The sequence below is a fragment of the Sturnira hondurensis genome, unplaced genomic scaffold (assembly GCF_014824575.4).
Source record: "Sturnira hondurensis isolate 20B ecotype Veracruz unplaced genomic scaffold, ASM1482457v3 Scaffold0021354, whole genome shotgun sequence".
Lineage (NCBI taxonomy): Eukaryota > Metazoa > Chordata > Mammalia > Chiroptera > Phyllostomidae > Sturnira > Sturnira hondurensis.
This window is the reverse complement of record NW_028093985.1, coordinates 30672121-30699971: the sequence shown is the minus strand read 5'-3', so window position 1 is coordinate 30699971 and position 27851 is coordinate 30672121. Positions and strand designations below refer to the sequence as shown.

Below are 27851 nucleotides of genomic sequence, written 5' to 3'. Positions count from 1 at the left end.
ACCATAATTTCCTTAGAGGTAAAGACATTTTCTATTTCCTTCCAAGTTCGGTATTAACTACATAAAAGTGCTCAGTAATTCCTTGTTAACTAATATTCACGGGAAATTGGGATGTGGGCAATAGTTTGAGTAGGGCTCCCTCAGATTAAGAATCCTTTTGTAAAAAAATCAATATGCTCCTTTGCATCTGATCAAACCCTCTATAAGTTCTTGTTTTCCCTACAGATTTAATTTTCCAAAATAAAAAATTATATAGCTATCTTCTTTCCTTATTGAAACACAGCAGTACGTATAAGTAAGTTACATCTAGATTTAAAAAAGGTTTTTCTAAAACACTTAAGAGGGGGAACTAGATTTCACAGGAAAGCAAGTATGATGTAATATAGTAATTCTGAACATTGTTTTAGGAACTAAATTCTTTTTCTCAGATAAAATCTGACTGAGAATTCAATCCTGGAAAGGCCATGTGTGACAAGGGTTAGGAGCCTCAGCTTCTAAACTGATTCAAGTCTCGGCTCTGTACCCACTCCCCATGTGACTTTTAACAAATGACTTCACATCTCTAAGCCTCTACTTAATCACTATTCAGAAGAAATAATAATATACCCTAATGTAAAGAATTATTTTGAAGATCTAATGAGAGAGATAGTACAAGGCATATAATACAATGCATGACCCCTAATAAAGACTCGATAAATAAAAAATAAATTTAAAATAAAGTGTTCTGAATTTTAAACAGGGGTGGGGAAAAAAAGCCTCCTAAGAGACCTAAATCTTGTCTCTTCTCCCCTAACAAAGAGCTGCAGAAGTATGTCCTTCGAAGGCCTGAGTGTCCACAAAACACAGTAAGAAAGTAAGCAATATGGGTAATATAAGAGCTGATCTCAAAGAACAGGATTATGGTTTTAAAAGGCAATTCTTAGTAGATGCAGAGACAAGAAAGAAAGAAGAGAAAAAACACTGAATGAATATGAGATAAATGATTTGATATTACTTCTAAGACATGCTCAATTTTGTGATAAAACAAGTGCTTTTTAAAATAGAAGTGAAAGTATTATTTGCAAAAGATTAACTACTTTTACTTATTTCCTTTATGCATTAGCGTCTACAAAGTTCTATAGATAAAGATTTTCACCATTGCTTAAAAGAATTCTGGCATGCAGACACAAAAAAATAAGAATGTGTACCTTCAGGCAACCTGATTTTCAAGACTGACATTCTGAAAAAAACCCATAATGGCATAAGTTCACAACCCTTATGAAATAACTTCTAGGTCAAGTGAGAACTTCAACTTTCATCAAATCCTACATACCCCAATTCTGTCTCCAAAAAAACTCCAGCGTTTTATGCAAAGCAAAATGTTTCTTAACTGCATAATGAACTCTCTGGATAAGCATGTGAGAAAATCCAGCTCGGTTTAGAAGATAAGCCATTGTTGGTGAATGTCCAAAAGGATCAATAGACCAACCAGACCGAGGTTTCACTCCTGTTGGGGAAAAAACAAAAAACAAGCATTATTTCTTTTTAATTAACAAATGAAATAAAAAGAAGTCACAACACAGTCAGACGCAGAGGCCTATCGTCTCCTTGGTCTGAAGACAAAGGGACTGCCCCGCATTCGCCTTCAGGAGCACTCCCAACAGGACTCTCTGAAAGGAGGGTCCTGTCACAGCCAAGTCTCCCAGGCAGAGGGAGTTAAATCAGTTGATGCTGAAATAAGCACTCTGTCACCTTATAGATATTAAAAAAAACTCCTGCCATTCAAGGGAGCTGGAGAAATGAACAGAGTCAAGTCCTCCTTCTAGGATCTCACAGTCCTATTTTTGTGAAGCTAGATAACCCCTCAATTTGCTATTTATGCAATAAAGGCAAGTCAGCCAACTCATTTCACTTTGTACTCCCAAATCCCAACATGAAGAAATTCTTACAATGTCTTTTATATCCTATTTCACTAAATCTTAAGGTTTTTACATTTTAACTTTTTTTTCAATTACAGTTGGTATTCAATATTATTCTGTATCAATTTCAGATGTATAGCATGGTGGTTAAACAATCACATACTTTACAGAGTGGTCCCCTGATATTTCAAGCACCCACCTGGCCCCATACACAGTTATTACAGTATTACTGAGTACCTTTCCCCGTGCTGCAATTTACATCTCTGTGGCTATTCTGTAACTACCAATTTGTACTCATAATCCCTTCACTTTTTTCACCCAGTCTCCCAAGGCCCCTCCCATCTGTCAACATTCTGTTTTCTCTTTTTGATGCTGGTACCTTCTCTTGACCTAAAAGATGTCAACAGAGTTTTCACACTTTACTCCCACCAATGTTAAAAGCCATCAACTAAAGATATATCTCAATTTCAGAGGAGAAAATGTAAAAAGAAAATAAATGCACTAATTAGAATTGATGAAATACGATTATTCATTTGTCATAATACAAATCTGATCTTTTATTTATTCAGGATTCTCAAAGAAGTCATTTACATACAATCTATAAATCAACATAAATAATACTATTGTGTACACTTTTTATTCAAACGCCTATTTAGCACCTTCCATATATCTAAGACTATGACAGGCCCTAGGATTACAAAAATGAATTAATCTTATTTCTGACTCTAGTTGCAGACACTATCACACAAATAATGTAACACAGAGTAATAGAAAAAGACAGCAGCAGGAAGGCCTCTGCAGGGCAGCACTGAAGATGAGCACCAAGTCAGGAAACCAGCAGAAAAGACTGAGAGGGGGATGTCAGAACTCTCAGAGGACCAAGACTATGCACCAGAACTTAAAAACTGACCACATAACATGTGTGCATTTCACATATGTAATTTATCTCCAAAAACTGTAAAGAAATCTTGAAGTCTGCTCTGTAATTTTTTGTGGCACTATGGGTTTAATCATTCTGAAACTACCTTCTATGTATTTAAAGATTAAACAAATTAGGACAAGGTATCCACTGTTAAAAAAAGGAACCACAAACACGTAAATGTGGGAGACTGAAATATACCCTGTGATGCTGAATTAAAATAAGAAATATCCACACTAATTTATGGTTTTTAGTACACACACACACACACACACACACACTTCCCAGCTCAGTGTACTAAAAGGGCCTAGATACAGTTAACACTTCAGTACCAACGAGCTCACTATAGCTCCCAGATCTGGATCTCCAAACGCCATGCTCCATTAAAGACAGCCTTAAAGAAATGGTTTATCCCAGGGTTGAGGCTGGAAAGTACAAGGTAAGCCTGGGACATGTTCTTATGCCAAAAATTAAAGAAATGGTCAAAGAATCATGGGAACATATTAAATTAACTCAGGAGACAGCCTGAAGAGGCTTCCACTGGCCACAACTGGGACAAAGGGGTAGTCAAAATAAATAGTAAGAGTGCTGGATTATAACCCATTGAATAAAATAAAAATCCATGAGCCTATAAATAAATAGAAAATAAAAAAGAAATGCTTCCTGTTAGTAGACTGCCAACTAATAATTATAGAATGAAGTTATGAAATCACCAATAGATCCTAAAACTAAAATATAAAGTTTAACGAGGATCATGATATTTACCTATTCTCAATGTATCACACAAATTAGTTATTAATTAGAAAGGAGAAAATGTAACAATACAGCAAAGAAACTTAACAGACACAACTTCAGCAACCTATCAAGGCTAACATGACCGATGCTAGAATAGAGACATCATTAGCCTCTTGAGAGGATGTCCCGAGGACAACAGAACATCACCGCAGCAATATTCTAGCAATCTAGCAAAATAAATAAAAAAGGTTAGATTAGGTAGGGAGGTAGGATGGATAGATGGATGGATGGATAGATAGATAGATAGATAGATAGGAAGAAGAGAATAAAAATAACCTGAAGCTAACCATAAGAAAACAGACAAACTAAAATTGACTAACTTTCTATACCAGAGACCTGTACTCCTCAAAAATATCAAGGTCAAGAAAGCCAAAGACAGCCTGAAGAACAGTTCCAAATTAAAGGAAAAGAGATATGACAACGAAATGTAATACATGACCCTGGATTGGATCCTAGACTAGAAGGTAAAAAAAAAAAAAATCAGCTTTTATAAAAATGTTATTGAAACAATTTACAAAATTTGAATATAGCCTATGAAACAGACTATAGTATTGTATCACTGCTAACATTGCTGATTTGATAACTACCTTCTTATTTTATAAGAGAATGTCCTTATTTCAGAGAAAATACACAATGAGGGATTGAGAAATACAGGGACAAGATGTCTCCAACTTACTCTCAAATGATTCAGAAAAAGATGTACATGAATCTAAGTATAGGATATAGGGGAGCCCTTCCCAAGCACTATCATGCAACTTCTTATAAGTTTGAAATATCAAAATTAAGTTACAAAATAAAAAAATGCATGTTGTCCCAAATAACAAGGGCAGAATAAGCTTTAAAAAAAGTTTAAAAATTAACATCTTATGCTGCAGTGGTGTGTGAAATTTTAGCATCACTGGTGATCTTACTAAAAGTTTCCATATCAAAACCACTTGGTCCACAGGAGTACCAAATGGGCTGCAATAAATGATAGAATCCCTAAAGAGGTACTAATGTAAAAGAGCATGTAAATTCCATTTTTAAAAACTTTGACATAAAAGGAGGTTTGTGCTAGGCAGACACCTGAAACCAGTATCCCACTGGGGTTTTTCTTATTGTAAGCAATTATTTTTTTTAAATAAAGGGGAAAATTAAGAAAAACTACATATAAGAAAAATTGAAAATGTTATTAACCAATTAAACCAGGAAAGGTCATGGAAAATATTTTGTTCCATTATGCAAGATTAAGATTACCAAAATATGTTAAAAGTAAAAACTTGTTAGACAAAATTACAGAAAACAATCATTTAAAAGAACACACCATTCAATTTTTGGCAAACCTACTAGACTTAAAAATTAGAATATGAGTAATATGAATACTATAACTAATAAAACTGAATTATTTTAGGTACACTTAATATTGAATCTTAAGTGAAATCAGAGAATAGTTGCAAAAATGGATACTTTGAGCAAAAGACGACCTTAAAAACTCAAACTCATAAGAGTTTATAATGCTCCAATTTGTGTAATAAAGGTCATAAAAGCATACCATAACCAAATGTAAAAATATAGTCTACAACATAATGTTGTTTTGAACTGTTTAGAAAATAAAACTGAGTACACTAATTTGAAGATGCGGCCAAAGCTACAATAAGAAGAAACTCCATATTTTTAAATATATTCATTATCTAAATGCAAGAGCTAAAACCATAAAACTCCTAGAAAAAAAACACACAGGAATAATTCCTCATGACCCTGAGTTAGAAGATGGTTTCTCAAATATAACATCAAAAACACAAGTGACAAAGAAAAATAAACTGGATTTCATAAAAATTAAAACTTCTGTTCATCAAAGGATACCTTCAAGAAACTGAAACAACAATCCACAGAATGTTGTTTTTGCAAATCATTATCTGACAAGGAACTTGTATTATGTCTATAAAAGAACTCCTCCAAGTCAACAATAAAAACAGGCCCCTTCAAAAAACCCCACAATTTTAAAAGTAGACAAATAATTTGAGTTGACATTTCTCTGAAGAAGATATACAAATAACCAAAACACACATGAAAAGATGTTTAACATCATTAGTCTTTAGGGAAATGTATATCAAAGTGATAATAAAATACTATTGCATACATACTCATATGGTTAAAACAAAAAAGAAGACAATACCCAATGTTGTTGAAGACGTAGAGAATTTAATTAGAACCCACTGGTAGGAAAGAATTTAATTATATACCACTGGTAGGAAAGTTAATGCTGCAGCCATTTTGAAAACTAATTAGGCAGCTCTTCAAAATGCTAAATACAGAGTTATCATATGACCCAGCAGTTCCATTCCTGGGTATATTGCTCTCAAAATTAAAACATACGTCCTCACAAAACCTTAACACAAAAGTATGGTAGTAGTATTATTCATAGCTGTCAAAAAGGAGAACAATCAAAATGATCATCAACTGAAGAATAAAAAAATGTTATTCAGCTCTGAAAAGGAATGAAGCCCTGATTCACTGTTTAATCTTGAAAACAATGGCAAGTGAAAGAAGCCAGTCATAAAGTCCATAGTGTATGATTCCACTTGAGTGAAATGTCCAGAATAGTCAAACCTCTACATGGAAAGAGCAGATTAGTCGTTGCCGGGCCTGGGACATGGAAGCAAGTTGTCAGAAAGGGATGTGACTACTAATGAGTAAGAGATTTCTTTTGGGGATGTTGAAAAAGTCCTAAAAATAGATGGTGGTGATGGTTGCACAATTCTGTGAAAATACTCAGAATTACTTAACAGTATGAGGGGGTACCCAAAAGAACCTGGAATTTATTTATAAAAAATTGTGTATTCATTCTTACACATTTAGACTTTAGTCACCTTCAAAGTACTCTGCATTTGATGCAATACACCCATTGAGACATTTTTCCCACTGCTCAAAACAATTTCTGAACTCATGGATTTTGATGCTTTTTTTCCCACTTCTCAAAACAGCTTCTGCTCTTTTTTGATGGGCAAAACATTTCCCACTGAGGACTTTTTTCATCCAGGGAAACAAAAAAAAAAAGTCACTCAGGGCAAGATTGGCTGAATAGGGAGGGTGGGGCACATGGGTCATGCCACTTTTGGTCAAAAACTGCTGAGCACTCAGCATGGTATGGGAAGGTGCACATGCAAATCACCCATCATGAAATGGGCAAATGTGATGAAAGAGTCTTCAAAAAAAATTCACTGAAGCTGAACTCAGCCTCTCACAACACCACCAGGTGGTACACTGATACAGATGGGTTCCAAGAATACTCACCTAGTGGGGGAAGCCTGTGCCACAAGAGGCCCACCCTCCAGAAGGTAATTGTGGTTTTTTGGGGGGTCCCCCTTTGTACACTTCAAATGAGTGGATTTTATGTGAAACAATACATTTATAAGAAAAAATGTAGGCTGAGCACAAGAAGCCAGATACAAAAGAGGTAATCCACACATACGAAGTTCTTAAATAGGCAAAAATAGTCTAGCAATAGAAATCAGAAAGCAGTTGGCTACAGGGGGAGAGTTGAGGAAAATAAGGAACCTTCTAGAGTGATGAAGGTGTGGGTTAAATTAGTAATATATTTGTCAAAACTAAAACTGTACAGTTAAGATTTATATGTTACACTGCATGTAAATTACATTGATAAAAGCTAAACATGAAGAAAAAATCCACAAAAACTAAGATTTAAAAAATGAATATTCTAATTTTACAATACTCTTGCTTAGAAAAGTCACAGCACTGTGTAGGGCGTCTCCAAGTCCACTTCCCGTTTAATGACTAGTTAAGAAAATTTACAGGACTTAGCATATAGCCATACTCACAGCTATGATTTATTACTGTGAAAGAATACAAAGCAACATCAGCAAAAGGAAAAGGTAAGGGCACAGTCCACAGGAAACTGGGCTCAAGCTTCTAAGCATCCTCTCTCCCTGTGGAGTCACACAGGATGCACGCGATTCCTCCAGCACCAAATTGTGATAACACATAAAACTGTCAACCAAGGAAGCTCTCGAGAGACTCAGTGTCCAAGGTTTTCACTGGGGCTGGTCATGTAGGCACCCTCTACCTAGTACATACTGAAATTCTAGGCCCCCATAAGAAAAACAAGTACTTAGCATAAACCACATTGTTTTTACAATTTAAACACAGCAAGCTGCTCTTAGCATTTGGGAAATCCAAGCTCCCCAGACCTACATGGGCCAACCTCGTAGGCAAGACCTTTCTATGGATAACAGTTTCAGGCCTACTATGTTATCACCTCTTTTCTGCACAGGCATGGTGCCTGCAACTTACTCTAACAACAATGATCACTACAACAACATGGAAAGAGAACAAATAAAGCAGATATGCAGAAATGTTAATAATTGGTGAACATTCTTAAGAGGTTTAGAGGAGTTCTTAGAGTATTCTTATAACTTTTAAATTTGAAGTTATTCCAAAATAAAAAGTAAGAAAAAATTACTGAGGATTTCATCTCTATAGAAAAAAATTTAAATAAAATATCTAGAAATATATTCAATAAAAGTATATTTACTTACCATACAAAAATTATAAAAGTATACTAGTATGAAATATTCAAAAGGAATTACATACAATTTGCAGAATGCAAATATCAGATATCACAAAAATATCTGTTAGTCCCATGTCCTATGAGTTGCAGTGAAGCGCCCTCTGCCCAACGTTTTGTGATAACAGGACCCTTTCTTCCCCATGGAGGACCCATCCATTCCCATGGTTCAGGTGAGGCTGACCCTATCACCCTCCACAGCCCCTCTTTCTTCATGATCATTTCCACCGAACTGATTAGGCCTTGGTGCTTTCATCTCCTATACCTGTGGCCACAGTACCTGACTCAAACTGAACCAATTAGGTAAGGTATTAAGAAAAACTTCCTCCTGGTTGTCATCTTACTCACCATGTGGTGAGAGCCAGGAGAGGATTAAAGCCATGCAAAAATGAGCAGGGACAAAGAGACAGTACCCAGTGTCCAGACAACCTACTTTGAGTTTTCTGGATCCAACCTCACCCGAAGCTACCGTATGTCTAGAATTCTCACTGTCAAAATCAATGCCTTTCTTTTTTTTATTTCCTTAAGCTAATAAATCAGGTTTTTGCCTCTTATGACAAAGCGTTTTAAGTAATATATAATTAAAATCCCAGTGGGATATTTTTAGAAAAAAACTATTCTAATTAATAGAATAGGTAAAAAACAGATAAAATAATAGATCACAAAAGTTAGATGAACCTAAGAAAAGACTGTATTACATCTATGTAACTCAACTTATAATCAAAGAAACATCATAATATAATAAAGGAAAACTGTTCAAAAATAATATTGAAAATATTCGTTATTTAAAATAATAAAATAGAACTTCATTTTATATTCCCCCAAATTTACTGCCCAAAGTAGCCCCAATGAAAGGGAAAGACATCAATACATACCTAAATTTTTCTCCAGCCACTGATGTCCTTCAATTAGTTGGTCAATTAAGGCAAAATAATGTGCAGCAGCTTCATCAGGCATAACCCAGCCACCTGTCACAATTTCAAACTGACCGTTTTCTAGTAAACTAGGAAGAAAAAAATGTAAGAATTTACATTAATATATTAAAAATTCAAATAAAAATTAAAATCAGCATAAAGATTAGGGACAACCTTTAAATATAACTGGTGTCTATTATGTTAATTGTTAAAACTTTTTTTTAGTTAAAACATTCTTTTAAAACTAGTGAATGAATTTGGACTTTAGGACTCTGGTGATAAAACATCCTTAGTGCAGTGTCTGAGGTGTCCACCCTAGGCCAAACCCACACAGGTTGTTTTGGAAGTTCCTTTCTACAAGGGTATATCTTCTCCCTCATAACCTCAAAGATTTCTGATGGCAAGAGTCACATCTAATTTATTTCTAAATCTTGCAAAGCACCTGGCCCAGTGCTTTACTCAGAGTATATCTTAATGAGCATTTATTGGAGGGCTGTCATTTTAAGCATGGTATTTGTTTCTGCCCCCCTATATGGAAAAATCAGTATTTACTTCAGTCCTTCTGACACTGGTAAGTTAATCATGCAAACTACACAGAAGTAACAACATATCAGGGTAAAGCTAGTAAGTATCACATGCCTCCAGGAATACAGAAAACACAAAGCACTTTGCCAGGTTCAGTTAAAATGTGGGCTATATAGTTTATTTTTCATTATTGAGTGAAAAACTCTAACATTAACATTATCTGGCCGTTGGGTACTCCTTTGCCACAATACCATACAAGGTAACTAGATTTCCAGCCCTAGAAAAATCAAATTGTATAAATAAGAAGGTACCTTCCTCTGAGAAGGAAAAAAAGAAAAAATTATTAAAAATTTGATGAAGTACCTGAAAAAGTATAAAAGTCAAGGACTAAGCAAACTCTTAAGTGCCACAGACTTGTCAGTTTGCAATAATATGGTTTGGAAAATGGTGTAAAACTCCAGAAAGAAAAGCAGCTTTAATAAGGGCACACATCACTGGCTACCTGCCGATAACAGCCTAGCACCAAGTCAAATTTAGCTGAAGCAGATCAGAGGCACAGATAAGTATTTTCCTACAAAGCCTATTACAGAAGCTAAAGCACTAACACAGCATCTGATTTATTCAAACATATGCATAATCATACAACCAATGACAGAGTGAATAATGGACATAATTTCTAAAAATGAAAGAATAATTCCTTGTATAAAATTTTAAAATGTTAATTAAATCTGCATTACCATGGGAATCGCCAAGTAATATAAGTTCACAGAGAGAATATGATGGCTCATTATAGTGTCTAAAGAAAACCAAATGTCCAGTCAAACCTCAGATTTTCACAGGCCCGAGTCAAGAACTTATAATAAAGAAGCTGGAAATTTCTAAAAATTGCCTTTCTTTAATTACAACTAAATCCAAGACTATCTTGTCCTGCTCTTACTACCAATGGATTTTAGCCTTTGGTTAGTTCTTTTTCTTATCTTTCTGGTGATTGCCTGGTTTAGCCACACTCTGCAGGCCATGGACCAGACCCCCTCCTCTTATGCTTTATAGCCAGTATGTGGAAGCCTGAGGTGTCAGGACAGATTTGGGATTTAATCTCTGGCCATCAAATATAGAAACTTGACATCTTTATCTCAGTATCCCAATAAACAGATCTTTTGGAAAATTTCAGAAACAAATGATTTCCTGCTCTCAAATAGAAAAACAGAAACTAAAATGAAAAGTCACTCCAATGTTGGAATTTTTCACCTATATCAGTGTTATGTGGCTACATAATTCCAGTCCCACAGGCATGAATATGCTTCCAAGAAACAGCCAACCAGGCAACGAAAATCACAAATACTCTATGTACCAATCAATTTCCCAAGCTTCATCTGTCCATAATCTAGCCCTTCCCCTCCTATGATGCCTGAGATGCTACTGTAATCGTGTAGTGAACTTTTCTGCACATAATAGTTACTTTAAGGACTACCCTGTCTATTGTTTTGGGAGAGGCATGAAAAGCCTCCTACTCATTAAAATGTTTCCCAGAATTCTCTTACCTATTGATTTTTCTCTCTCCTATCATTCCCAACCTAGTTGGTTCCAAGTATCCTCATATCTCAGATCAAATAAAACCTGCCCAGAGAAGTCTCCCTGAGCACCCATCTTAAATCAACACTCCCGCTGCACTCCCATACTCTATCACACGATAGCATTCACCACAAACCATTACCTGACAGGCACAAAAAACAGGACTGACAGTCTCACAGAAACAAAACCTCCAAAATGGGAAAATATTTAGAATAACAGAAAAGCTATATTAGGCTATAAAAACATATCTTAAAACATTATTGTTAGCAATATTATGGAAATAAAATTAAGACACTTCAACAATACATTTAAGACTTTAATAATTTTAAAAACACATCAAAAAGTAATGGGAAATACCTATATCTCAAAAAATTACGACAAACATAGGTACTTCCAAGTATTTCCATTTATTTAGTGTTCAACAAGCATCAGTTGGGCTATTTCTCTGGGATAGAGGAATACAAATTTTTTTTGAAAGATGTGCCCACCCAATAGGGTCTATTGCGTAGTTTATGATAAGAGATTCTGCTTTTTGGCACACTGTTGTTTGCATGCATACTTTTCCTAATGTATCCTAATGAACAAGATCTAGAAGCAAAAGTGAAAGTACAGAGAGAAAGTGAGGGGAAGGAGTAGGTACACATGTGAAGCAAATCCAGAAAGTAAGGAGGGAGCACTAACTTTTGAAATTTAGAACACTCTTGCTTCACTTCTGGAAATGACTGACTTGTAACTACTTGGTGAAGACATTATGGACCTTCAGGTTTTTGCTATTTCATTGCTGGAGAATTTGATATAACAAGCTTAAGAAAATAACTGAACAAAATTAAGCTGAGCATATCTGTCACAGCTCACTCTGCCTTAGATGCAAATTTACACTTAAGACTTTTTGCCAAGACCAAGAAACTGCAAATCATTTTCTCCGAGTGTCACTTTTTCCCCTACGGGGATTCAACACACACTTGGAGTTTGGGCAAACACAGAAAGACAGACTCTAAGAGCTTTTTTTCCTTAATGAGAAAAGTGTTACAGATAGCTTAATAGGAAACAATGCATCACGTAGTGAGCTTCAAAGAATCACAAATTAATTTCACATGAGAAAAAGAGTTGAATTTGTAATAACACATCTGGGGGAAAGATGGAATAATACAAGATGATGTACAGAAATTCATTCTTAAATAAAAATTTTGTTACATGAAAAATTCAAAAAGATGGAGGCTTGCAATGAATCAATTAATAACCTAAAGACATTTGCTTATCAGATAACCCAATTCATGTGCCTTTCACAGGGAGTATCTGACATGAGGGTAAAAATAAGATTTGTTTTAAAACCTCTCACATAAAATAATTGGGGAAACTTACTGATTATTGTGATGCCTGTCCTTAAAGATTTAGTAGGAGGGACAGACGGCAAATTAGTCATCTCTCACCTTTCCCTTCGTCATGTCATTCCAGCCACACCGCTCAACACCCCCCCTCCTCCACCTTCTTTCAGTTTGCTGTCCATGCTCTTTCTGCCTGGAATCTTCTCTCTCCCACTATGTGCCTTGGCGGCTCTCATGGATCTATTAGGAGCCTTCCCTGGCCACCACCATCCTACCCAAGCCCACCAAAATTATCTTTCATAAATAAAATTACTATCATTTATACTTCTCTTTAGTATCATTTATCACAAACTTAACTATACATGTGTTTACTGTCTCTTACCCTCAAGAGACTGCACGTAAGCTCCATGAGGGCAGGAATAACATGTTTTCTCATCACTTAAGTCTGCATTCCTATTAGTACAAAACTCTCAGAAAAGGGTACTGATAAGCCAAAATAAAAATGAACAAAGAGCATGAAGTAGATTATTTCAGAACTAATTGGCTCCTATAAAAGAAATTTAACTTCACTTCTAAGAAAATGCAAATTCAGATTTCAATGAGATAACTTTTTACCTATCAGACTGCAGAGATCACAAAGCTATACAACAAACTATGACGGCCGAGATGTATGACAAAGTAGTTATAATCACACATTGCTGTCAATAATTATCATATTTTATAATACAGATATACTTTGACCCTTGCTCATTCAGAAAGTCAGAAAATATATAAAAGTGTAAAGTGAAATAAAAGCACTGTATACCCTAAAGACATACACTCTACGCATTCACAAAACAACACTCATGAAATTTTATTTATAAAATTTTCACATTAGATGGTTCAATTACCAGTTTCTGTAATGTTTTAATAAGCAGAGAATATACCTTAAATACTTCACTATATAGTAAATATTTTGTTACGTTTTTTAAAGATTAATGAAATGCTTATTCAAAATAAATTAGAAACTACGTAAGACATTAAAATATAGAATCAAATAAGTCAGTCCACTCTTAATATCTTGCTAAAAATGCATAAGGAGTTATGTAAGCACAGTTTTTAATCAACTTATTTTACTTAATACTATGCCATAAACATCCTTCCATATTAATAGACATGAACCATTATGTTTATAGCTACATTGTATTTTCTACAGTATTTTATAATTGAGATATAACACATAATATACACATGTTCAATTTGATGAATTCTGACAATTGTTTACACCCCTGTAATCATTACCCAAAACAAGACAGAGAACATTTCAGAGAACATTCCCACTGACTGGCTCAAACAGCTCCACCGTGTGCCCTTCCAACCAATCCCTACGTCGTGTCCCCACCAAAAAGAAAAGACATTCTGACATTGTGATTTCTATCACAATAGATCAATTTAGCTCCTCTTAAGACTTCATAAAATGGAATCATACAATATTTACATTATAATATCAAACTTCTTTTATTTAACATACTTGTTAGATTCATCCATAGTACTGTTTATTTCAGTAATTCATTATTTTTTATTCAGAGTAGTATTCCACTGCATGAATACACCATAATTTCTTTTTAAAAATATTTTACTTATTTATTTTTAGAAAGAGAGGACGGGAGAAAGAAAGAGGGAGAGAAACATCAATGTGTGGTTGCCTCTAGGGTCCCCAACCGAGGACCTGGCCTGCAACCCAGGCATGTGCCCTGACCAGGAATCCAATGGGTGACCCTCTGCTTTGCAGGCTGGTGCTCAATCCACTGAGCCATACCAGCCAGGGCCATAATTTCTTCTTATCCATTTGAACTATTTCTAGTTTGACATTATGATTTTTTTAAAGCCTGCTATGAAAATATCTATACAAATGTTTTGTGTACATATTTTTATTTCTCTAGGGGTGAGCTTCTAGGTCACATGATGTATGTTTCACTTTAGAAAACTCTTTGGTGGCTTTTCACAAAGTGTTTATCTCATTCTACATTCCCACTAGCAATATCTGAGAATGCTGCACGCTCTTGCCAACCCTTGGTTTCATCAGTCATTTTGATTTTAGTCTTTCTGAAGGAGGACTTGGAATAGTATTTTGCAGTATCTTAATTTACATATCCCTGAGGACCACACATTCCCAGGCCCTATATTATGCACACCCTTCCCCACAGTGTACATTTCTCTCAGATGTTGATCACACCATGCTCTTGCTAATCGCTGGCCCGTAATCTCAATTCTCTCATAACCTTCCATTCCTTCCCCATCCTCCATTACTCCCTGCTTAACTGGCTAGTTCTAATCACCTTTCAGGTTTTGACTTGAATACCATCAGCCTGAGGAAGCCTTCCAAGACCCCCTTCTTGCTTCTATAGAATAAAACATTTATTGTGATACTGTGTTTAGTAACTAACTTGTCTTCCATGCTATGCCCTGAGGGTTGGAACCTGGTCACTCATTTCCTATATCCCTGGGGCACAGTAAATATTTGTTGAATGACTGGATTATAAGGGAAGGTTTCGAGAATGAGGTAGTATTTCAGCTGAGTCTTGAAATATGAGTAGGACTGAGATTATCCAGTGTACAGGAAAAAAAAAAAAAACAAGCTAAGCCCATGGGCCAATTTCTAAGAAGTAGGAAAAAGCATGTGCCTGAGGACACCTACATGGCTCGGCATGGCTAAGAATAGGGTGCAGAGCAGGGAGTGATCAGAGGTGAGGGTGGACAAGTAGGGAGGGACTGGAGAAGAAATGCCAGTACGTGCCACGCAAAGGAGCTGCTCTGTACCTTTTGACAGTGAAGTGTCATTGAAGCATTGTGAAGCCAAGTGGCACAGGCAGAGTCACACACTATATCAGAAACCCAACTCTGTTGGCGAAATGAAGGACATCTAGAAGCCAGAAAAAGGAAACAAGAGTAAGGGGATGGAGCTGGGGGTCTGTGTGCAGAGATAGTAAAGGGGCAGAACTGACAACGTTTAGGAACTGACAGGATGGGGCCTGAATGGTCGAGTACACTGTGGTTAAGAGCACCGGTTCTGGGGTGAGAACGCTTGATTGTGGTCCTCATGCCACACTTACGGGGTGGGGCGGGGGACCTTAGGCACTTTCCTTAACAATTCTGCTTCAGTTTCTTCCACAGTAGATAAGAACAATAAAGAACCTTAACTAATGGGAACTGTATAGGACTGACTGAATAAACACATATTAGTGCTTAAACATGCCTATACACAGTAAGCATTCAATAAATGTTAGCTGTTACTATTACCATCAACTAGGGAAGAAGAAAGAAGTTGAGGTTGGAGCTGTAGATCTGGAAGCAGCCCGAACACCTGGTAATTAAAACCACAGTGTGGACAAACACACACACTGAAAAGTAGAACCAAAGAGAAGAACCACACAAGCCAGAACAGGGGCTTTTAGGAAGAGAACAGAGGAGGAAATCAGAAGTTGATGAGAAAAGAATGCTCAGCAATGCAGGAAGAGAACCAGTAGACAAAGAGCTCCGGGTCACAGGAGGCAAAAAAAGGAAAGAATTTCAAGGAAAATGTAGTGGTCAATGTCAATGCTGCAAGGAAAGTCTCCCAGAGGACTGAGGAAGTATCCAATGGATGAGGCAGATGGGATGGTCCTCATGGTTTTTGCCAGATTCTGTGAGGCAAACAGAAGCCAGCAGTCAAAGTGAATGGGAACAGAGCTGCCTCATTCAAGATGAAATGGGATTGGAGAGAGTGGGATGAAACACATACTTTCTACAATAGATGTACACCACTGCTTCAACTATTAGGATGAAGTTATTCACACAGTGGTGTATTGCTTTGATTCCTTTGTGAAATGCTGTGCATGTTTAGACTCTAAACTCAATCTGAATCTGCAATTTCCCTGAACATCACAAGACACCCAGTGACTTCTCATTGCTCTACAAATCTGGCAGCAGTCTTCAGTCAAATACCATAAAATCCGACCTGTATAAAACGTATAATAAATTAGTCTGTACAAAATTTCAGAGGCATATTCTTCTAGAGAAACTCAAAATGCTCACCAGTAAATTTGGACTTGTATTACTTAAGAAAATAACCTCAAACATTTCTGATTCCAATAAGGAAAAGGAAATGTTAAAGGAACAGAGTAGAAGACTCACTTAAATATAAACTTAGGAAATGAGATCTAAGAGTACAAAGATTAGAGCAAGATTTCACATTCTTGGCAAAGCAATGAAACCCAGCAATTTGGTAAAGATATAATATCCTTCCAGTACATATTTGGATCCTTGTTTCATACCGAAAGGTCCACAGAAAGAAGCTGGCCAAGACTTTGGCAAACACACAACTGTTCTAGGACCTAACAGCTCAGTGGGTTTCTCCACTGAACACTGGTCTCATCAGCAGGAGCAGATGCAATGTAAAAACTATTTCGATGCCTCAGAGCCCAGAGAGGAAAAATGAATATGCAATACACTGGTTACTAGTCAAAGAAAATGCTAAGGGCTCATGTTTCAGCTGCTTGACTGAATAAGGGCACACATTGTGATGTATTTTAAACATCATGCAGTATTTAACTGCATTTAGACAAAAATATTCAAATAGGAAGCCTAAAATGTAAAAAGAATGTTAACATACCAGTCATTTTCAAAATAAAACAAGCACAGACCAAAAATGTGCTGATTATTTAATGAGAGGCAGGTTTTTTTTTTTAAATCCAGTGGATATGTGTTACAATCAGGCACCCTGACTACAATTGATTAAATTAGTTTGAATCATAAAACAATGAAAAAGCTAGATGTTCACATAGATCTCCCTTTAGTTAACTAGATACTCATTTTCAAAAGCTTATAGAACTGACTACTTCTGCCACAGGGGAAAGAATCAAACAAGTCATTGCTCGAATAGATTATGGGATCATTTGAGTTATGTTTCTGTTAAGTTCCCACAATCAATTGGTATTCTTCAGGGATAATAAAAGCTCACATGGAATTCTGCAGGAATTAACAGGTTCTGCTCTGCAACAGCTAGCTCGCAAATTTAGGTACAGACATTTAATCCATAGACTCATCTTCAAAAGGAAAAAGAAGCCACTGCATAAGCATTACACTAGTAGTCAAAAAAATTTTATCAGTAATGCCACTTAGTACAAGCTCAGAATTTTAAATAATAGAAGCAAACCTATGTAGCTATTGTTTCCCTCCAAAAATACATTTAGGCAAGAAACACTAAGAATGCCTAAGTAGGGGAAAAATGTTATTACTTTAGTTCTATAGGTAAATGTAATAAATGAATACAAGTAAATAGTTATTGCTAGAAGGGAGGCAACTTTAGCAAAGCTTAACCAAAATTAACACTCAGTGTCCCTAATGTGTCTATAAAACAATTTTTTTCTTCAAGCAAAATGTTATCATTAAGGATCAGCACTATATTTCAAAATCATTCCCATTGCCAAAATAAAAGGAATGTGAATAAAACAATGGATTAAGCACTAAATTCTAATATGCATTATGTGCACCTCCCCCAACATCTTACTGTTCTCTACCTTTAATACTGGGTTGAATCACATAAAATGGGCCAATTTTGTACATCAAAGCAGTCAAATATCAGCAATTTCATATGGTCCAATGTAAGTAAAATGTCCAACAGAGCAGAAAAAAAGAGAGAGAGATGTGTCCGGGTAGGATCAAGAGAAGTCAACCACCCTCATGCCATAACATCAGCAGCATCTATGACAGATGCTATGCTATGAAGGTGAAACGAAAATAATTGAATAATACTGACCTACAACACTTCTACATGAAAAATCAGCACAGGGTCCCAAGTACTGGGCTGGCCAAAAAGTTCATTTGTTTATTTCTGTAAGATGGCTCTAATAGCACTTAGTTGTCTTTAACTTCATTCGAAGCAATTTTGTTAGGTTGTATTGTGAGAGCTGTCATATCAGTGTGCATTATAAAGAACACACTTATCAAAATTGGTGAATTTCTGTGTAGCCATTTTAATGTTGAGGATGGAAGAAAATACTCAATGTTTTCAGCTTATTATGCTTTACTATTTCAAGAAAGGTAAAAACACAACTGAAACACAAAAAAAGGATTTGTGCAGTATATGAAGAAGGTGCCGTGACTAACAGCATGTGTCAAAAGTGGTTTGCGAAGTACTGTGCTGGAGATTTCTTACGGGGGGCTTCCTGCTGGATGATGCTCCATGATGAGGTAGACCAGTTGAAGTTGACTGTGGTCAAACAAGATATTAATTGAAAACAATCAACACACTCAAAATATCCAAATTAATAAAGTTATTGGTGAAAATGAAAAAATATGTTTTTTATTTTAGAGAAAAAAGCTAAATGAACTTTTTGGCCAACCCAATAATAAAGAGAGAAGATCTGAGAGATGCCCCTAATCTGAAGGGCCAATGACTGAAGCACAGCTGAATCTTGGGACAGACACTAATCACAGTCCCTACCCTGCATCCTCACAGTGTTTCCCAAGCCCAAAGGTGCAAGAGCCTCCCCACCCACAGGCCCTGACTGCTGAAGAGCGCAGCTCCCCAGTGCAGCTACACTGGGACAGAGCCAGGCATGGCCTCACCTTACCAAAAGTAGCAAGCAGCAAACCCAGTTTCCTTCTGAGGTAGCTGGATTCTTACCTATAGTCAGTGAGGAAGCACCTCCACACAGGCTCCTAGTGAGGACGGTTGGCTTACAGGCCACACAAAAGGAAACTAGATACAGAAAGCCATCCACAGGTGCCTCGCCCGACAAACAGCAGACTCTACATTGACCTCCCAACCTTCCCACAGTCCCAGCTCTTCTCTTTCCCTCAGCTAGTCCTATTCATAATCTGGGCATCCTCTCTGGCTTGTAGGGTCTCTACTGCTCATCCTCTAGAACCCAGCTCTCCAAAAATGGATCTGAGGAATAATCTATCAGGTAGGTGTCTTGTTTGCAAGCTACACTAGCTGATGCTGGAGGGGAAATGGGGAAATGTGTTGGGAAATTGTCCAGGGCACAGAGTACTGAGGAAAAGCTATAAGTCCCCTTAACAAAGGGCTGGAAGAAAACAAGAGGCCATGTGCTATGAGGACCACCGGGACCATGCCACAGGACAGGGAGAGTCTTGTAAATGCACCAATGCTGTGAGGGGTGACCTGCAACCTTTCCTCCTTATCTGTCTCCCTTCTTCCCATCTCTCCACCTCGCTTCACTCTCTGATGATTCAAAACCCTAGAAAAATAACAAGCTAATGAACTGAGCTCAGGTCATAGCCGGCCTATCTGACCTGGGGCAGGAAGGAGGATCTGATTTCTATGAAGGACCATTTCCCAAAAGGAAATCTGGTGAAATGGATGTTGGCCAGCCAATATTAACTAATAACCATGGCAAAGAAACAAAGTATGTGGTTAGAAAAGGAAGAGACTTCAGGAGAGTTACTCTCCATTTTGAAACAAATTACAAATGTGAATAGACTGCTCCTGCTTAAAGATGAATAAAAAGGGGAAATATACATAATTTCTGCACAACAACATAAAGAACACAGAACTAAAGCGTAATAAAAAACATAGTTAAAAGCAGGCCCTTAAGGCCAGAAAGGAACAGAGAAAAGAATCTGAGGGGGTGTAAAAAAAAAAGAAAAAAAAATCTTGAGGAAAAAACTCACAAAACACAGTGAATATAACAAATAAAATAAAAATACATATGCAGAAAAGAGACTGGAGATTCAATAAGTACATAATTGGATTCTAAAAGAAATGAAATAAAAACAGTAATTAGTAAAAGCAGAAAACAGCTGTAGAAATGTTTGAACTGGTAGATGGAAAATTTAATAAGTTATTTATACCTACATACCTAGTGAAAATTTAGAATTTCATGGATAGAATTTTTAAAATCCTAAAAATATCCAAGTTGTATGGGGGGGATGATCTTCACTGAAACATTACATAAGGAAGCTTTTTTAAGAGAAAACATAATTTTATAGTTAAATTCTGCTTTAAAAGATGACTCTCAGGATGACCTCAGAACTAAAAAGATTTGGTGTCCAAGAAATATCTTCAGAGTAGCAAATAAAAGTTAAAGTAATAAGAGTTTCTAATGTTATTAATGACTTAAAATACTCCAGACATTGTGCTAAGAAGCACATTATTCCTATTCATTCACCCCTTATAAAAAATAAATAAAATAGGTTCCAACATTACCCCCACCTGACAAAGGAAGAAGATGAGGCACAGAGAGGTCCACTTCCCCAAGTCACACAGCGCGCAGTCTGCCAGGATCCGCCCCCGGCAGCCTGGCTTCAGCGCCCAGGCATTTGAACTGCCATTCTGAACTGTACTGGCAGTAAAAGGGGCAGTGCAGGTCAGGCAGATCCAAACAAAAGCAATAAAAATTGTCTAGTCCATACTCTCTAACCACAGTATATAAAACCTAGTTCTTAAATCTAAAATGTAACTGGGAAAGAATTGCACTTGGAAATTAAAAATTATTCTCCTAACATACTCAAATAAAGGAGAAAACAATAGATATAGTTATGTAACATTTAAGAATAATATACAATAAAAAATAACACAAAAGCGTAAAAGCTAGTTAGAGCAGTGCTAAAAGGCAAACACACAAAACACAGACATATTTATTATAATAAATGAACTGGTCCATTTAACACTAATAAAAGCAGGAAGAAGGCATTAGTAAAAGATAAAAGCATAAAAGTCAACTGTAAAAACCAGTAACATATAAGTAGTTCTTTGGGGATTAGAGAGGAGAGCAAAAACCACCAAAAAAGATTAAAAGCTTTAGTCAGTCTAATCAACATGAAGAAAAAATTCAGCTTCCCAAAAGTAAAAAAAAAAGGCAAAAAAATTACAGATGTAATAAGATCTTACACTCTAAACAACTGAAGTAGAATTTCTATGAAATTCTAATTTAAGAAAACATGAAGTTTATTTATACACAAGGAGTAACATAAGACCTAGGCAGACAAAAAAACTTTTTACATTTTAAAACTCAATCAAATAATTACCTATGAAACAAACACCAGTTCCACAGGGTTTTTATAAAACAGTTCTTAATGTTAAAGGTTGCAAACTACTGGTAGCTCAATTTAAGGATCTGTTTGACGCTGCATGGGGGGCAGCGTGGTTAGGGAAGAAAGAATCTAAATTAGCTGCTACCAATTCAATTTAAAAGTCAAGATATTTTAGATAACGTTTTGGAATTCCAACTTGTCTTGAATAATTAATTGGAGGAATTTCTTAACACCTCTGGTTCCTGTGGCCAGTTTGGTTAGTGGAAGAGTGGCTCCCCTTTTGGGTCGGGCAGCTACTCTTGGTTCAACCCAGTACCCCCAAAGCCCTGGCCAATCTCACAAGCACTTCAAGGGTGCTGTTAGAAAGAAGAAAAAATAAAACACCCTAATGACTAATGATGGATAACCAGTTCTACCCAAACTACATTTAATGTTTATATCAATTCCATCAAAATACCATCTTTAATAGGGTGGGACATTTTTTTAAAATTAAAACTCCATGGAGAAATTAGGTGGTTGCTCATTAAAATAATTTTTCAATAAAGAAAGACATGAAGAGATTTAAACTGTCAGTCAATGAGCCCTGGCTGGTTTGGCTCAGTGGATTGAGTGCCAGCCTGCGAATCAAAAGATCACTGGATAAATCCCAGTCAGGGCACCTGCCTGGGTTGGTGAGCCAGGTCCCTGGTTGGGAGTATGAGACAACCACACATTGATGTTTCTCTCCCTCTCTTTCTCCCTCCCTTCTCCTCTCTAAAAACAAATAAATGAAGTATTTAAAAAAAGAAATTAAATAAACTGTCAGTCAATGAAACATATTAAGCTACAACAGTTACAGTCAAACAGAAAAGGCCATAAAAGAAGTGAGAAATTCCAGAATTCAATGCATATTTAAATACAATAAAAAATGGCACTTCAAATCAGTAAAAAGGGTGGACTACTTAAATCTTCGGGAAGCAGTGCAGCGTGAAAGGAAACAGACTGTAGGGCTGCACAGGTTGGACTGAATAGCTCAGCAGTGAGGCATGTCCCAGCTGGGTGACCCTGAAAGACCGGTGAGCGCCCTTATCTCTAAAATGTGGATAGTCATTGTTCCTACTTCACAAGACTGTTGTGAGGATCATCGTTACCACTGTAAAGTACTTAGAACAGAGACTAATATAGTAAGTGCTGTATATGTGACACTATTGGGTTGGCCAAAAGTCCGTTTCGTTTTTCCCATAAAATAAGACTCATTTTCACCAATAATTTTATCGATTTGGATATTTTTAGTATGTCTGATATCTCCCTTGTGGTATGATATTGATTGTTTTTGATTAATTTCCCGATTTGATCAGAACTAACTTCAACTGGTGTACCCAACCATGAAGCACTGTCCAAAAAGAAATCACCAGCACAAAACTTTGCAAACCACTTTTGACAAGTTCAATTAGTCACAGCACTTTCTCTATACACAGCACAAACCTTTTCTGCACTTCAGCTGTGTTTTTACCTTTCTTGAAATAATAAAGTATAGTATGCTGAAAATGTTGCATATTTTCTTCCATCTTCAATAATAAAAGGGCTACACAAAAATTCATCAATTTTAGTAAGTTTTTTAAATGCACGCTGATATAACAGCTGTCCAATACAATCTAACAAAATTGTTTTGAATGAAGTTAAAAACACCAAGCACTACTAGAGAGCCATCTTACAGAAAAAATGAACCTTTTGGCCAACACAACAAATAAATAAAAGAAAGCAATACATGCTAAAATAATCTTTAAACTCTAGGGAGCAGAAGAGAGAGATATGATGAATGATGAACAGAACCTTCCACCACAACACATTAAAAAATAATTTTCAGGATTTTAAAAACTGAATGGTAAAAAACAAAACTAGGGAAAAGAGGACAATTTATTTGGTCTCTAGATTAAGAAAAACCTTTTAAAATATGACATGCAAAGTAAATAGGAAAACAGATTCATCAATTTGGCTACGTCAAGATGTTAAAAGTCTGTGTATCAAGCAGTAAGAATTAAGAAAATAAATAAATACTTTAAGATAAATAAGTGTTAGTATGTGTGTGTATTATGTGTGCAAATATAACTACAAACCAATAAGAAAAATTATATAATCAGGCCATTTAAAAAATGCTTTACCCATATGTATGAGAAATATGCAATATTATCACTCATCAAAAATACAAATTAAAATTATATATTTCAACCATTAAATTGGTCAGTGTTTCAGAGAAAAAAGTTGTATTATTGGTGAATAGCTGTATTAAGTGGAAAACTAAAGAATACACTGCAACAGCTTTTCCAGGGCCCCTCTGATTATACGCCTCAAAAAAAAACTTTAAAATATCAAGCCCCTTTAACCTTGTAATTCCATTTCTAGGACAAAGTTGTAACATGCAGATTTCAATGGAAAAGTTTCACGTCACTTTTTCAGAGATGAACCAGAATCAAGGGAAAAAGGGTGTGAAAAAATATTTTAAGTTTCAGATACAAAGCTAAGAATTTTCACCTTCTAAAAATTCAGCACTTGTTCCACTGTACAATGAATATTTCATATCACCAAACTTCAAAAAAAAGTTTAAAAACAAACCTTTTAACAGCATCCTTCTTTTGAATGTCTAGAGTATCCCACCACTTCGAAAGGTAAGAGATCTCAGACCAAATAAACTTTCTCCTTGAGTCTTCTTTCAGCTTGACGACCATGTTATTAAAAATATACTGAGTCTTCTCTTTAAAGTACTCATCAAAAGTCTTCAACCAACCTAAATCAAGACACAAATACACCACAAAGGTCTGGTTCATATGTCTGATATCAGCTTAGTCATATGCCACTGTATTACCTTTGGATACCCTAGGATTTTTAAATCATATACAGGCAAATATAGTAATTTAACAAATGTTTTGAATTAATGAAACATAATTCAATAAATGTAAGACTTAAAAAGTCACTAAAAATTAAATTATAAAAATACAGTGAAAACTGCACAAATTCAGATACAAATGAGAAAAATGACCAAAGGCCAAAAAGTATTTGTTTATACTTAATAATTATAGTATCTAATTATTTATAACTTATCTCTAAGAAATCTTATTTTAAAAATCTGAACAATGTTAGCAAGTTGGCACTACTGTTCTCATAATATGGGACGAAATATGTATCCTCTCGTGGCACATCTAAAATTCTACACCCATTAAGTTAAATTAAAAAAATCAAAAACACAAACTGTATCTAAAAGCCAGCAGCAGAGCAATAAGGTAATGACAATACTATTATGAATATTGAGAAGTAGAATTCCGCCAAAAATAGGCACCGGTTCCCAAAGGCGGTTCATTATTCCATTTAATGGAAGCACAAATTGACACTAATCAAATAACAAATGTGTTCACATCTATGTAAAGTTTTCTCAAAAGAGAATTGTAGATGATGACAACTTAGTTCTATGATTTTTCCTACTACTTGTCAAATATCCAGGCAATTTTATCTAAAGACCTTTGCAATCTAAGTATAGCCCCCAACACAGCCCCAGCTGGCAGAACACTAAGGCAAGATAACGAGTGACTGAGGCAAAAACGCATAGAGCCACCAGTTGTACCTACTGGCAAAGTGGACCCTCTAGAAAATAACCTCTTATCTGTAAAATCTTACAGGGAGGAGTGTCCATACATCCAGGCTGAGCTATACTGCTCTATGGTTTCCGAGCCTCAAACACGAGGGAAACTAAAATTTAAGGGCTCCGACCGACTACTTCATTACTGTGATTAAGTTAATATTCAATGTATACTGTATTTGTTGGCAAAAAGTAATAGAAACCTGAGATGGCAGAGAAGGCAATACAACTGTTTTAACAATGCAAATATGAGCTTCCGAAAAGGGCACTGCCACTGTGACACTATTTCTTCCTTTTGCTTTCACTGAAATCTATTCATTCATTCTATAGTTATTTACTGAGCACCAGCAAAGTGACAAGTATGAAGCTAAAAGCCAAGCTGAAATACAGAGTCAAATATTTTTTTATAGGACTTTCTTGATGTAGGGCATTTTTAAGTTGGTTTTACACCAAATAATGCTACCCAGATAATCCAACTTTTCCATGTTTACATTAAAATCCTGTACTTGTAATAAAAAAACCCCTGAGATATCTTAGTGTGATCAGACCTGAGCCTGATATATAATAAATATTAACTACCATTATTATTGTTAGCATAATTATCAGCATAAGTCTTTAATTGTTCCTTTCCCATCTCTCAACTAAAGCAGATAAAGGAAGAAATAAATATTTCTAACATATATTTTTGAAAAATATACAATTTACTTAAAACATTGAAATAAACTGCTTCATATCTTACATATGTTGGTTGTCTGAAGTCATGATTTTCATCGAGTTCATTCTGTGCCCTTATGCGCTGAAGTCGTAACTCCCAATACACCTCAAAATGTGACTATTTGGTTATAGAGTCTTTAAAGAGACAATGAGGTCATGTGAATGGACCGTAATCCAATATGTCCTTGTAAAAAAGGACACAGACACAGAGAGAAGACCATATAAAGACACTTGGGGAAGAAGGCCATCTACAAGCCAAGACAAGAGGCCTTCAGAAGAAACCAACACTGCTGCCACCTTAATTTTGGACTTCTAGCCTCCAGAAATGTTAAGAAATAAATTTCAGTTGTTTAAGCCTTCTAGTGTGTGGTACTGTGTTAACAACAGCCCTAGCAAAATAATACAGCTAGTATTAAAACTAGTTTTATTACCATCTAAAAAAATAAAAATTGCAGTGTGGGAAGAATTTATTTTACGAAATGCCATCATAATATTTAATATATATCTACCTCCATATTGCAAGATTGAGCCAAAAGCAAATGTAAATAAATAACATCTATTTTTGTGCCATGCTATTATTACAGTACATATATGTATTAAGGACCATGTAAATTGTTTAACCAGTTCTATTAGAGTTATTTTTTTAAACATCACAGACACCTTTCATCTAAATTTTTAAAAAGGAAAAAACTAATCCCTAATTATTTGGTTATTAACTGAATTAAAGAAAAGACTTATGAATAGTGGAATGCCTCCAAAATTAATTTAGTAAGGAAATTCTAATAATCTAGCATAAAAGGCAAACTTAGAATAGCCTTTATAAAGATTAACAAGTAGAATGTTTTTTAAAGTACAATTACTTATTTTCATCAGTTAAACTTTGTTATGAACTAAGGCCATTTCAAAGAGTAGTTTATCACAGGAGTTTTCATGAAAGAATCACAGTGACCGATGAATCCATTCTGCCTTCAACAGTTCATTTGCCCTTCAACAATTACGCAGAAAATATGTCAAAGAAATTTATGTGAGCCAAAATACAAGCTAAGAGATGTCAACTTAAGAGCTTTCCACAAAACTCATCTATAACAGACTAATACCACAACAATATAGCGCAATTAATGAAGAATGAACTGAAAGATAGCCTCTTGAAGCTTCCAGTATTGAGTAATATAACAGTAAATTAGTTTTTATTGCTCTATACAATAGAGTAATCAAGTATTCCCTTTTACACTGAATTGGCTTTTCCTTTTTCCAAATTACTGTAAAACTACAACTGTATTTATCATGAGCCCCATCAGGAAGATGGTATTTTAGAAAAAGTTCTACAGGGTAAATTTTGTGACATAAAATTATATTCGTGCATCTAGATTTAATCATCTTAGGACACTGAGTCGCAGACTGATTGGCTTAAGTGGCCAATTCACATCCTTTCCCTTTCCCTTGCATACACCTGGAAATTGAACCAGGGCTGAGACAGCGGTAAGAACAATTTTCCATTTAGTCTTTGGCACTCTAACACCACTATAATCCATAAAAAAGCTAATTGCTATATTAAGTAAGTGGGGAAATAGTTAAAACAAAGAATATATAATTATAAGTTCTATAAAGCAGGTATAATTCTAAATTTGATATCATTATTTTACCATAAAAATTTAAGTTCTAGTATATAAAACTAATAAAAGTTGAAAACTATTTCTGAAGCACATAAACAATTAAACATCTATTAACTGTTCACTGAAAAAACAGAATTTTTAAAAAATCCTGGACTCCTACCAAGTTTCAAAGTCTAAAGACTTTGTGGAGACCTGATCCTCCCAAGGAATGCTTAGTCATTTGATTCATGGGCGTACACAGTATCACCCTCAGGACCAGGCAAGACTGCCCCTCCCTGAGGTCCCCATTCTTCCTTTGACAACATCATGTCCACATGATAAATCCATAGAGCAAAGAACGGGTCCATCCAGAGCCTGCCCTGCCCTGCCCTGCCCTGCCCTTTT

At 35.7% G+C, this 27851-nt stretch overlaps 1 protein-coding gene across 1 annotated transcript in view; it reads right to left on the bottom strand.

The window, feature by feature from the left end:
- Positions 1-27851, bottom strand: part of MAN2A1 (mannosidase alpha class 2A member 1) — a 166612-nt gene that overhangs the window by 95851 nt on the left and 42910 nt on the right. Inside the window, exons 4-6 of the mRNA XM_037032276.1 lie at positions 24123-24294; positions 9052-9179; positions 1313-1486 (exon numbers count right to left, since the gene is read on the bottom strand). Of these exons, the coding sequence (XP_036888171.1) occupies positions 1313-1486; positions 9052-9179; positions 24123-24294 (474 nt within the window). The remainder of the gene's footprint in view (positions 1-1312; positions 1487-9051; positions 9180-24122; positions 24295-27851) is intronic.